Source organism: Rhinopithecus bieti, unplaced genomic scaffold (assembly GCF_001698545.2).
Source record: "Rhinopithecus bieti isolate Rb0 unplaced genomic scaffold, ASM169854v2 scaffold_15769, whole genome shotgun sequence".
In the NCBI taxonomy this organism is placed as follows: domain Eukaryota; kingdom Metazoa; phylum Chordata; class Mammalia; order Primates; family Cercopithecidae; genus Rhinopithecus; species Rhinopithecus bieti.
Window position 1 is genome coordinate 3384565 of NW_016809129.1, and position 13144 is coordinate 3397708.

The 13144-nt window shown below is 36.0% G+C and overlaps 1 protein-coding gene across 1 annotated transcript in view; it reads right to left on the reverse strand.

The window, feature by feature from the left end:
• PIK3C2G (phosphatidylinositol-4-phosphate 3-kinase catalytic subunit type 2 gamma) overlaps positions 1 to 13144 on the reverse strand; it is a 385467-nt gene that overhangs the window by 44881 nt on the left and 327442 nt on the right. Inside the window, 1 exon segment of the mRNA XM_017888605.1 lies at positions 7993 to 8068. Within this exon segment, the coding sequence (XP_017744094.1) occupies positions 7993 to 8068 (76 nt within the window).

Genomic DNA, 13144 nt, shown 5'->3' on the forward strand with positions numbered 1-13144 from the left:
TTATTGAGGCTTATTTTATGGCCTATCATATGGTCTATCTTGGAGAAAGTTCCATGCACTGTTGAATGGAATGTGTATTCTGTGGTTGCTAGATGAAATGTTCTAGATATATCTGTTACGTCCATTTGCTCCAAGGTATAGTTAAAATTCATTGTTTCTCTGTTGACTTTCTGTCTTAATGACCTGTCTAGTGCTGTCAGTGGAGTATTGAAGTCCCCTACTATTATTGTGTTGCTGTCTATCTCATTTTTTAGGTCTACTAGTAACTGTTTTATAACTTTGGGAGCTCCAGTGTTAGGTGCATATATGTTTAGGTTTGTGATAGTTTCCTGTTGGACAATGCCTTTTACCATTATATACTGTCCCTCTTTGTTTCTTTTAACTGCTGTTGCTTTAAAGTTTGTTTTGTCTGATATAAGAATAGCTAACCCTGTTCACTTTTGGTGTACATTTGCATGAAATGCCTTTTTCTACCTATTTATTCTAAGTTTATATGAGTGCTTATGTGTTAGGTGAGTCTCCTGAAGGCAGCAGATAGTTGGTTGGTGAGTTCTTATGCATTCTGTGGTTCTGTATCTTTTAAGTGGAGCATTTAGGCCATTTACCTTCAATGTTGGCATTGAAATGTGAGGTACCATTGCATTCATCATGCTCTTTGTTGCCTGTTTACTTTTGTTTTTTGTTTGTTTGTTTTGCTTTGTTTAGCTTTTTAACTTGCATTTTTGTTTTATAGGTCCTGTGTGATGTATGCTTTAAAGATATTCTTTTTGATGTGTTTCCAGGATTTGTCTCAAGATTTGGAGCTCTTTTTAGCAGTTCTTGTAGTAGTGGTTTGGTAATGGTGAATTCTCTCAGCATTTGTTTGTCTGAAAAAGACTGTATCTTTCCTTCATAAATGATGCTTAGTTTCACTGGATATAAAACTCTTGGCTGGTAATTGTTTTGTTTTAGGAGGCTGAATATAGGGCCCAAATGCTTTCTGGCTTGTAGGGGTTTTCCTGAGAAATCTGCTGTTAATCTGATAGCTTTTCCTTTATAGGCTAACGGGTGCTTCTGTCTCACAGGTCTTAACATTCTTTCCTTTGTCTTAATTTGGATAATCTGACGACAATGTGCGTAGGAGAAGAACTTTTTGCCAGGAATTCCCAGGTGTTCTTAGTGCTTCTTCTATTTGCATGGCTAGGACTCTAGCAAGGCTGGGGAAGTTTTGCTTGATTAATCCCCCCCCCCCCCCGATATGTTTTCCAAGCTTTTAGAAATGTCTTCTTTCTAAGGAACACTGACTATTCTTAGGTTTGGTCATTTAACATAATCCCAAACTTCTTGGAGGCTTTGTTCATATTTTCTTACTTTTTTTTCTTTGTCTTTGTTAGACTAAGTTAATTCAAAGGCCTTGTTTTCAAGCTCTGAATTTCTTTCTTCTACTTGTTCAATTATATTTCTGAGAATTTCCAGAGCATTTTGCATTTCTAAAAGTGTGTCCAAATTTTCCTGAATGTTTTATGTTTTTAAGCTATCTATTTCCTTGAATATTTTTCCCTTCACTTCTTGAAACATATTTTGGATCTCTTTGCATTGGCCTTTGCCTTTCTCTGGACTTTCCCTGATTAGCTTAATAACTAACCTCTTGAATACTTTTTCAGGTAAATCAGGGATTTCTTCTTGGTTTGGATCCACTGCTGGTGAACTAGTGTGATTTTTGGTGGGTGTTAATGAGCCTTGTTTTGTCATATTACCAGGGTTGGTTTTCTGGTTCCTTCTCATTTGGGTAGTCTCTGTCAGAGGGAAAGTCTAGGGCTGAAGGATGTTGTTCAGATTTTTTTGTCCCACGGGTGTTCCTTGATGTAGTACTCTCCCCCTTTTCCTGTGGATGTAGCTTCCTGTGAGCCCAACTGTGGTGATTGTTGTCTCTCTTCTGGGTTCATCCACCCAGCGAGCCTACCTGGCTTTGGGCTGGTACTGGGGGTTGTCTGCACAGAGTCCTTTGATTTGTACCATCTGTGGGTCTCTCAGCCATGGATACAAGCATCTGTTTTGGTGAGGTGGCAGAGGGTGCAATAGACTCTGTGGGGGTCCTTAGCTTTGGTGGTTTAATGCTCTTGTGCCAATGGCCTCCTGCCAGGAGGTGGTGCTTTCCAGAAAGCATCAGCTCTAGTAGCCTGGAGGGGACCAGCAGTGGGCAGGGTCCTAGAACTCCCAAGATTATATGTCCTTTGTTGCCCACTACAAGGGTGGGAAGGCAGGGACCATCAGGTGGGGGCGGGGCTAGGTGTGTCTGAGCTCAGACTCTCCTTGGACTGGTCTTGCTGTGACTGCTGTGGGGAGTGGGGGTGAGGTCCCAGGTCACTGGAGTTGTGTGCCTAGGAGGATTATAGCTGCCTCTGCTAAGTCATGCAGGTTGCCAGGGAAGTGGGGGAAAGCCAGCAGTCACAGGCCTCACCCAGCTCCCACACAAACTGAAGGGCCAGTCTCACTCCCACCGTGTCCCCCACAACAGCCTCGAGTGAGGTGAATCACGCTTGAAAACTTGCCCAAAGTTTTCCACCTCCCTGTTGCAAAAGAAAAGGGCTTTAGTTCTTCCCCTGCCTGTGAAGTCTGCAAGCCGGATTCATACCCTCCCCTGAGTTCTGGCCAGGAGGCTTCTAGCCCCATTCAAATTGTTACAAAGTTCAGCTAGAGAATTCTTTCTCCCTGTGCAGTTTTACCCCCTCCTCTGGCCACCCCACTGATAGATCCCTGTGGTACCAGGCAGGAATGGCTGCTTGGGGACCCAGCGAACTCACAGGGCTTTCTGCTGCTTCCTCTACCCCTGTATTTCCCTCAGCCCGGCTCTCTAATGTCTAGTATAGTTGAAAGTCAGGTAATGTGATGCCTCTGACTTTGTTCTTTTTGCTTTGCTATTTGGGCTTTTGTTGTTGTTGTTCCATACGAATTTTAGAATAGTTTTTTCAAATTCTGTGAAAAATGACATTGGTAATTTGAATGAAAAAAAATTCCATGCCCACAGACTCGAAGTATCAATATCATCAAAATGGCCGTACTGCCCAAAGTAATTTACAGATTCATTGTTAACATATTATCGTTAACTATAGTCACCCTACATCCTACGTGGTGTAGAACACTAGATCTTATTCCACCTATCTAGCTGTAATTTTGTATTCTTTAAAAAAAAAATCTCTCTCCATCTCTCCTTTACCCCCACCCTTCTCATCCTCTAGTATCCTCTGTTCTACTTTTACTACTTTGAGATCAGTGTTTTAAGCTTCCACATATGAGTGAAAATATATGGTGTTTAACTTTCTGCTCCTGGCTTATTTCACTTAACGTAATGTCCTCCGGTTCCATCCAAGTTACCACAAATGACAGGATTTTATTTTTTTAATTTTTATTTTATTGGTTGTTTTATTAAGAAAGCTTACTCAATTTTATCAAATGCCTTTTCAGGGGCTATAGAGGTGACCATGTGATTTTTATCCTTAAATACATCAATATGATAATATGTATCATATATTATGTATAGTACTAATATTGAACTGTTCTTGCATTTCTGTCATGGTGAATTATATTCCTTTAGTGTGCTGACGGATTATTTTGGCTAATACTGTATTTAGAATTTTTCATTGATATTCATAAGTGAGATTGATCTGTGATTTCTTATTTGCCACCCTTGTAATCCTAGAAGCTACTGGTATAAATACTTTTTGTGCATCATAAAAGTAATATGGAAAATTTTCTTTCTTTTTCTCTGCTCTGGAAGTGTTTAAGTAACAGTGAAATTATCTGCTTTTAAAGAGTTTGTTAGAATTCCTCTGGAAATCATCTGAACTTGGTACTTTTTTAAAACTATAAAAGTTTTGCTTGCATTTTGAAGCATTATATTTATTTATTTGATCAAACTTAATCTTGTTAGAATCATCTTCTCTGGGCCAAGTATATTTTGTTTTCCTAGGAAATTATCAATTTCAGACGGATTTACAAATTTATTTTCTGGAATTGAACAGGTAGTCTGTTACTATTGTTTAATTTCATCTTTCTATGGTTAATTCTTGCATTTCCTTTTGTTTTAATATTTGTGTACTTGTATTACTCCCCATTTTTGATTAGGTTAGATAGTGACTTATTTATTTTATTGTTTACTTTTTACTTCTAATTTGTTCCACTCTTTTCTTTGTTCTAACTAATTGAAATCTACTTTTATCTTTATCCTTTTTTTGTTTGTTTCGTTTGGTTTGTAACTCTTATTCCAATTTTCCTCTGAGCATAGTTTTATCTTTCATGGTTTCTGAGATGTAGTATTTCCCTATCACTAGTCTTTAGAAATTTAGCAAATTTTTTTTGTAATCCTTTTGATCTACCAGTTGTTCAAAAGATTTTTTTAAAAATTCCCAAACCTAAATGTCTTCTAGTTTTCTGAAAATTTCCATTACATTTTCACTTCGTTAAAGTGATAAAATGATTAAAGAATTTCAACTACATTATTTTTACTTTTTGGACTTTATTGAGCTTTTCTGTAGTCAAATATATCATCTATTTTATAAACTTTCATAGGCATTTGAAGAGAAGATACATTTTTTTCAGGATAAAAAATTTGACTTATTAACTACTTTATTTTTCTATAAATCTACTTAGTTTTTTCCATTTGGGCTTTCATAAATCAAGACGTGAATTAGAGTATCCTACTACTAGTGTGTTTTTGTGTGTTTCTTCTTGTGTGTTCAATAATTTCTGCTTTATATATGTGGCTGTCATATCATTTGCTATGTAGTCATAACTGTGCCTATCTTTATTGAGAATTGTACTCATTATAAAATTCTATCTCTTATTTAATTCAATGCTTTTTAGCCTAAATTCCTCCTTTTCTTCATCAAGATTGTGACCTCTGATTGAATTTTCTCTGCTTTGCCTAATATACCCATGGCTATATTTTAATTTTCAACCTTTTACAATCACTTTGTTTTAGGTGTGTTTTCACAGAGAGTTATAATTTGCATTTTATTCCAGTTTGAAAAGAACTTCCTTAATAGATGAGTTAAGCCCATTTATACTTATTAATATAATAGATTAGTTTTCTCTTAGGTTTGTCTTAATGCTTTATATTATTATTTTATGATTTTAAAGGAAGTCTTTTGCTAAGTAATTTGCTTTTATTTTCACATATTTATGATACCTAAGAAAGTTGCTACTTTTGTTTTAGCAGTTAGACTTTTTTATTTAATAGCGTTATTTAATAGCGTTAGACTTTTAAAATAGCGTTAGACTTTTATTTCTTTTGACAATACTTGTTTCCTAAGTGAGTAAAGATAAAGGTGAAATTAGTGTGCACAATCTTTCTCACTCTATTTCATCTATCACCCAATTATGTTCAATGTTGTGATTTTTCTTGGTTTTTTGGTGTTTCCCTAACACAGATATAGATTTTTTTATTGCTTGATTTCTTAGATTTTAGTTATATCCTTCACGCCCGGATGTTAGAGATGAGGTAATTAGAGAAAGCCCTCTAACTCATCATTTTTTAATCTTTTCCTTCCCAGATCAGAGACATGCAAAAGTCTAAAATATTGTTCTAATTAAAAACATGAGGTCATACAACATAGCAAAATGGCTACTATTTCAAAGCTTTCAACTGAATGTTTCAGAAACAACTTAACACAAATATTTATTTTTAAATAGTTCTATTCTTACACTGCTTGGCCTTTCACATCATTAACATTTTAATTGAAAACCTGAGTACCGTACTTCAACCCATGGATAATTGATCTGGGCTCTGCCAGAGCAAGTAGCTAAACCATTAACTAGTGAGACCCTTCCATGTAAACGGCATGGCCTCAAGTTCTCTTTTAAATTAACATCTCAAATGGGAGGTAGTGATATGAGGTAATGATTGAAAGCTTCTGTTTGCAATCATTTGTAATTATTAATGGTGCTTAATCATGCTCATTAACTCATCCTCTTAACCCTGACAATTGCTGGGTTTGATCATGTTCTACTCCATTACCTATGTTATTGTTTTCATACCTTGACAAATATCTATCTTCTGTGTGTCAAAGCTATGTAGTAGATGTGAGTAGATAATTTTATTTTATTTTTTGTGGAGGTATTATTTGGTATGTGGGCTATATTAATTTTCGGAGAATATATAGGATCATGTCACACTTAAAATAAAATCCAGCAACTTTTTTGGTTACTGCTTTGTTGAGTCTGGTATCCATAATATTTAGTGTAATAATTTGTAGATTTTTTTATTCCAAGTGATAACGTTAAGATAATTTTAGCGGTTGGGAGGCTTTGAATTTCTTGTGCCAGGACATTTACACATGAAGTAATCAGTTTGGGAGGAATAGCATCATTTTGATAAGGACAAGGGAGGAAAACCAAAATCAAAAATTATTTTACAAATGCCACGCTACCTTGATAGAGAATATCAAGGTGTCCTCCATAATTGTTCTTTTTGTCATCAATCGTTTATTCAGTAATTATTTATTGAACAACTATAGTAGCCCAGACACTGTACATGACCCCAGGGATACAATGGCGAACCATATGGACATGGATTATCCCCAGTGGATTTCTAGTCTACAAATAAACACACAAGCGAGAATTATCACGGCAATAAGTGTTTTGAAGAAGTAACATTCTAGGAGTGTATAGCAAAGACCATATTCTGCTGGAATGCCATGATGAGAGTTTTGATGTTTATCCAAAGGCCAAGACCAGCTACATAATTGGTGGGGCCTAGTGCAAAATAAAAATGTGGGGATGCTTTTTCAAAACTTATTAAGAATTTCAAGACAGTAGCAGCAGAGTATTAAACCAAGTGCAAGAACTTTCTCAGCACCCTGCCCTGTGTGACCTTGCAGGTCACAAGTGGATACAGCTGGCCTTGCCTAAGGGCAATCAGAAGCCAAAGAGAAGGTTTAAGTAGAGAAGAGAGATGATTGAATTGGCATTTGAACAAGATAAATTCCTTAAATTCCTCAATTGTTCTCCCAAGGCATGTTTAGTTAGTGAGTAAAGGCAAAGAGTATTAGTATATCCCAGATTTAGAGTTAAATATCGCTATTATTTTTCTAAGTCATGTGCCTAGATACACAGGTATCTGGAATCCGCCCTCTTAATTAACTGGCAGAGGTAGTAAAATGGTGAAATCTGAGTTTTTTGCTTAATGTTTTCCTAGGTAAACCAACATTTTAAAATACTCAAATGATTTCACCATTTAACAACATACACTTATTTTCAACAGACAGGAATAGTGCTTCAAATAAGTATTGTGCTTCTTGCTTAGAACCAGCTAATGTTCTGTGACAAAAGAATTAAGAATTCAAAACGTGAAAAGAAAATAATTTGATTAGCACAAATAGGAATAACTTTCTGCTAATCCTTGCTTGTTGTAATAGTTTGCATATTGTGCTAGGAAATATGAGTTCTGTTGTTTTAAGATAATATATTATATTTAATACACAGCCTATGATCTAAATGTATTGAGAATCAAATCTTTTGTCACTCATCACCGCTGAAACAAATCTTGAATATTCTATGATGTAAGAAAGTAAAAAAAAGTTCTCAACCATTTTAGTTTTTGCACTAATAATGCTAAATTTTTAATGTGTGCAAATGTATTTCAAAATACCTTTCAAAGAAATAATATTATAATCAAAATAAAAAAGATTTGACAGTAGTCTGCAATTTAATTTCTTGAAACACAGAGAAACAATTTTCTTAAGAGACTTTAGTGACAGAACAGAGTCAACCTTTCATCAAAGCCCCACACCTCTAGAATTCTACAATTTTTTATGAGAATTCTACAACCTCATGTTTTATTTTTTCAAAATCTGGATTATTAAAGTTTATGCTATGGAAATGGTTACAAAAGAGTGTTAAAGGCTTACTCTTAAAAGAGATTTTAATTTAAAAATTGAAAAAAAAAGTTGTGATATCTTTTTGTCCAATTATACTGAAAATCACTGCACATAATATAATGACAAATTTACTTACCTAGGTACACAAGTGATGATTCTTCAACTGTTTGTTGCACAGCCTCAGAGAGGAAAAAGCTAAGTACACAATCACTCTGAAAAACAAAATGAAACATAATATTTCTTCATTTCTTATATTTGTTACTCCTATTCATTATTACATACAATTGCCATGTATATCATTTTAAAATAGATACCTGTTGTAGATTCCACAAATAGAAAGTATATTAGAAAGGTTTATTAGGTCAACGCTATCATTTTACCATTAAGTTAAACTAAACTTTTGTGTGATTGGAGATCAGATTACTTTCTATTTCTTCAAGAGGTTCAAGTGTGCTCTGCTCTTGGACCTCATCATAAATGTCCACATTCTTGAATTTTACAAATATGCATGTATTTCACATCTCAATTTTTGAAAACAAGGTGTATCCTTGGATGGCCTTTCTGAGAAAAATTACTCTGAGTGGGACACAGATGCTCTCTTAGTGAGTAATAATTACTACTCAAGGTTCAATTCTAGGAATACTCGCTGAGTACTGACTACACTCAGAGCACTAAGGAATGTCAGGGGATATTTCAAGACAGAAAGATGCATAAGGTGTTCTCTCTCTTTAGAACACAATTAAGTGGAGAAAACAGATTATTACTTTAATAAAAATTCTAGTTATATATAATTTTACTATGTACAGAGAAGCATGTTTCTCTTTTAAATAGGGATAATCACAAACAAATTGACATTTAACCTGATCTCCAAATGCATGGCTAACTGGGAAGGCTGGGAATAGCTTTTCCTTAGTAAAACTGGCACACATTTTGTTGTAAGCTACTATATGGCCAAAAGTAGCCCTCTCCATGAGATCTTATATTATTATCTAAAGGGCACCAAAGAATAATTGATTATTTCCTTGGACTACCTTTCATAGGCTGATACCATAGTAGCTGTCAAAGCTGCCTTACAGCCTCCCTGTTCTTTTCTCTCACTGTGTCCAATGGCTGTTTCTACTCTTCCCCAGGAGACTTTAACTTCCAACTCTGACTCCTTCTCTGCTAACGACTATCTCTACTTCAAAGAAAATAAAAGGCAGATAGAGGTTCCTACACTTCCTGCCATAAAATCTACAGACACACAGCTTTCCATCCTCTTATAATGGGAAAAAAAAATACGTCTTTCCATCTGTTATAGTTAAATTATTTCCCCCTCCCAAATTCATATCTTAAAGTTCTCATACCCGGTACTCCAGGACATGATCTTATTTGGAAATAAGGTCATTGTTGATGTAATGAGTTAAGTTAGGATGGGGTAATACTGGAGTAGAGTAGGCCCCTACTCCAATTGACTGGTGTCTTTATAAAAAGAGGAAATTTGGGCACACTCATAGAAGGAAGACAAGGTGAAGAGACATAGGAAGAAGCCATCTACAAGCCAAGGAGAGAGACCTGGAATAGATTCTTTCCTCATAGCCATCAGAAGGAACCAACCCTGCAGACATCTTTATTTCAGACTTTTAGCTTCCAGAACTGTGAAACAATAATATCCTGTTGTTTAAGCCATCCAATTTTTAGTAGTTTGTTATGGCAGTCCTGGCAAACCATCTAATGCTGAGCCCTTTATCTGTGTCTTGGATTCTATTAGTTCCTCCTCAGGAACCTTGTAGAAGATTCCCATCTATATTTTAGCCACTTCACCCTTCTTCCCTTTTTCCTCATTAACATAAAATATGGTCAATTCTGTCCATTTTAAAAACCAACAAACAGGTGAGTCAAACCACCCAAAGTATACTCACACATAAATCAAATTTTGTCATTAATGCCCCTTGCAAATTGTGTGTTATTTTTCTCTTCCCTGATGCAAATAAACCTATGGGAAGAGTTGTCTGCACTCACACTGTTTCTACTTCTTCAATTTCTACTCACTTTATGATCAACTACATTCAGGTTTCTGCTACTAAATGTCCTCTGAAAAATGCTCTAATTATCTTCTCTCACAACCCCTCTCTTAAAAAAAATACAAACATATATTACAAAACCAATCGGAATTTCCTTTGTCACGATATAGCTATTCCATTTTTAGTGAATTCCATCTTTGCTTTGCTTTTATATTACATGTTCTCCCAAGTGACTGTCTTCCCTTAGTCTTGCCATCACTTCTGAGACTTTTTTGTGGACTCCTTTTCCTTTTGCTTATGATTTAAGTTTAAGTGTTTCTAACTTCTAGGCTCATCTCTTTTATTACTCTAATGTATCCTTTCTGGGTGATATTATGATCTTTGGTGACATCTATAACGATGCATAAATCTAAACATTTATTCCAGATTTGTCTCCTAAACCTAAGCCCTCTATCTCAAAATATCTTTTTATTGGTTCACTTGACTCTTCTAAGGACAAATCAAACCACAAAAGTATGCCACTAAATACTTTTTCCTTTCCTTCACCTCAATTTGCTTCTTCTCTTATGTCCGTGCTCAAAATAGAGTGTACCTACTTGGATTCTCTGTTCTCCTCACCCCATACCTGAAATTAATTGCTAAACTCTGTGGATTGTACCTGCTAAATATCTCACCTATCCATCTTCTCCTTCCAGGTATACTAATATAATCTAGTTCCAACATCATCAATTCTCATCTATGTTATAGCCTTGATGCTTGTCTTGGGTCCTTAATACTGATCTTGCTACCCTTTAATCCAATTCATTCTCTACACAATTGCTCAACAGATCTTTCAAAATGAAAATCTAATCATTAACTGCTTCAAACTTGTAGTGATTCTGCATTACTCTTAAGAAACAGACCAACTGCTGAACAAAGCTTGTAAGACTGGTCTTGAGTGGGATCTTGCTTGTTTCCCTATGTTCTTCTCTCACCCTTTCTCATCTGGTGCTTCAAGCTTACCTTTGCTGAATTATGTTTACTTTCTCAAATGTGTCATGGTCTGTCACCTTTTTGTCTTCCTACATTCTCCTTTCTCTTTCTTTTCTGCCCCTATCCACCCATTTGCCAAGGGTTTGTCATGTTCTCTTCTCTCTATTCTTGTTAATCTTAGTAAAATACAAGTGCAGAGACTGTGACTTATTCACTTATGCTTCTCTTCAATAAAACAGTGTTTATTTCAATAAATACTAGTTAACAGAAACAAACTGATGTCTGTCTTCAAATGTAGAATGCATCAGTTTCAAATGCAGATATCCTTATCTGCATAGCAGTTTATGCATCATTGTAAATTAGTCACCAATTTTCTACTATGTATCATTGTAAATTAGTCAGTTGCCAGTTTTCATCTGTGAATTGATCTCTTGTGAACTTGTTTAATAGAAGTCTACTTTTAAGAAATGGACTCATATTCAAGGAGATGACCGAGTCAAGATTTTTTATTTTGAAAGCATAAAATCAAACCTCAGACTGCAGAATCTGTTTAAGGAAATTTGACCCTCTTTGGCCTTTTGACAACTAGTCAATTACTCTTCTTTGGTGACATTTTGACCTCTTCATCCAATGGTTATTAAACTTCAACAGTAGGCAAGAAATCTTTCCAATTAGTGTCTGAAATGTCACTATTAGCTAATTATTCCCTTGTGTTTGCACTGTCATATCCTTCAAGTCCTCATTTATAATTCTGGGTGTGGTTGACTAAATACTAACTTCTTATTGTAACAAGGTTATTTTCTCTCCTGGGAATAAACAAACAAGATCCAGAGTCAAGAGAGGGATAAATCAATAAAAGAGATAAAGAAGGTACAAAAAGTAATATTACCGGATCTCAAAATGATCAACTTTTAAATTTTCTCAGACTTGACTTTGCTTATATATATGCATCCCACAGCTTTTTAGCATATTGCACTACCAATAGATAGTCTGAAGATCTATAGAAATATCAGTGCTACGGTTGCTCTCATTAATAACCTGCACCAGTGTTCTCCACGGTATTGACCTCCAAACAGTGTTGCCACATTTAGTAGTGTAGGTTGGACACTGCACAACTCTAAGGGGCCTTTTTCACATAGTCTATGATGTATGCAGGAGGGTTCCCCATATGTAGGGTTACCAACTAGAGTAATAAAAACAGAGGGTGCCCATACAATATTTTGGACATACTTTTACTGAAAACTTTATGGTTTATGGAAAATTCAAATTTAACTGAGTAACCCGTATTATATCTATCAACCCTAGAATATGAGGCATTTGGAAAGTATGTGGCCATACTTTTGGTTGTGTCAAGGACTGGAGGATACAGCTAGAAATTAATGGGCAAGGTCACTTATCCTAAGTGTCCTGAAATACCTAGAGGATTCTCACATTATGAAGAATGTTTCTTTTCTGCTTAATTCCTCAAGTGGTTGTAGTTTCCCAGGTAAAAAAAAAAAAAAAAAAAACAAACCTCTGAATTGAACTACTCTATTCTATAAATGAGAAAGTTGGATACCAGAGAGAATCAGTACAAACAAAACTGGGACCGTGTAGTTAATAAGTCCAGGTTCACTTATGTGACCACTGAAAATGGACTATAGAAGTGAAGAGTGTTGATGGGGGACAGGCAGGAGGGAGCAAGAGAGAACTTTGTAGGGAACCTAGAGCACATTCCTCTTCTAGCTTAAGGCTAGAAAAGCATTACAATCATGTTTGTTTTAAGAAAGATGAAAATGGAGCATTGTGGAAAAAAGAAAAGACAGCAATAAGCCTTGGAGAATGCCATGGGCAAAATTCCTTATGTGCTAAACACATTGTATTCTCTGAGCGTTCCATTCCTCTTCCCCTTTAAGTCTCTGAAATGGTATCTGTGGTCCCTCTCATTTTCTTAATAATCCTGTCCCAGAAGAAGGTGGGGTAGGCATCCTCTGCATTTCCTTGCTCTTGTAACCTCTGTTTTTTTCTTCCTTCATAAAAATGGCCAGATTTGGCCAGTCGTGGTGGCTCACGCCTGTAATCCCAGCACTTTGGGAGTCTGAGGCGGGTGGATCACGAGGTCAGGAGATTGAGACCATCCTGACTAACACGGTGAAATCCCGTCTTTATTGAAAATACAAAAAATTAGTGGGGCGTGGTGGCGGGCACCTGTAGTCCCAGCTACTCCGGAGGCTGAGGCAGGAGAATGGCGTGAACCCGGGAGGCGGAGCTTGCAGTGAGCCAAGATCACGTCACTGCACTCCAGCCTGGATCACAGAGGGAGGCTCCTTCTCA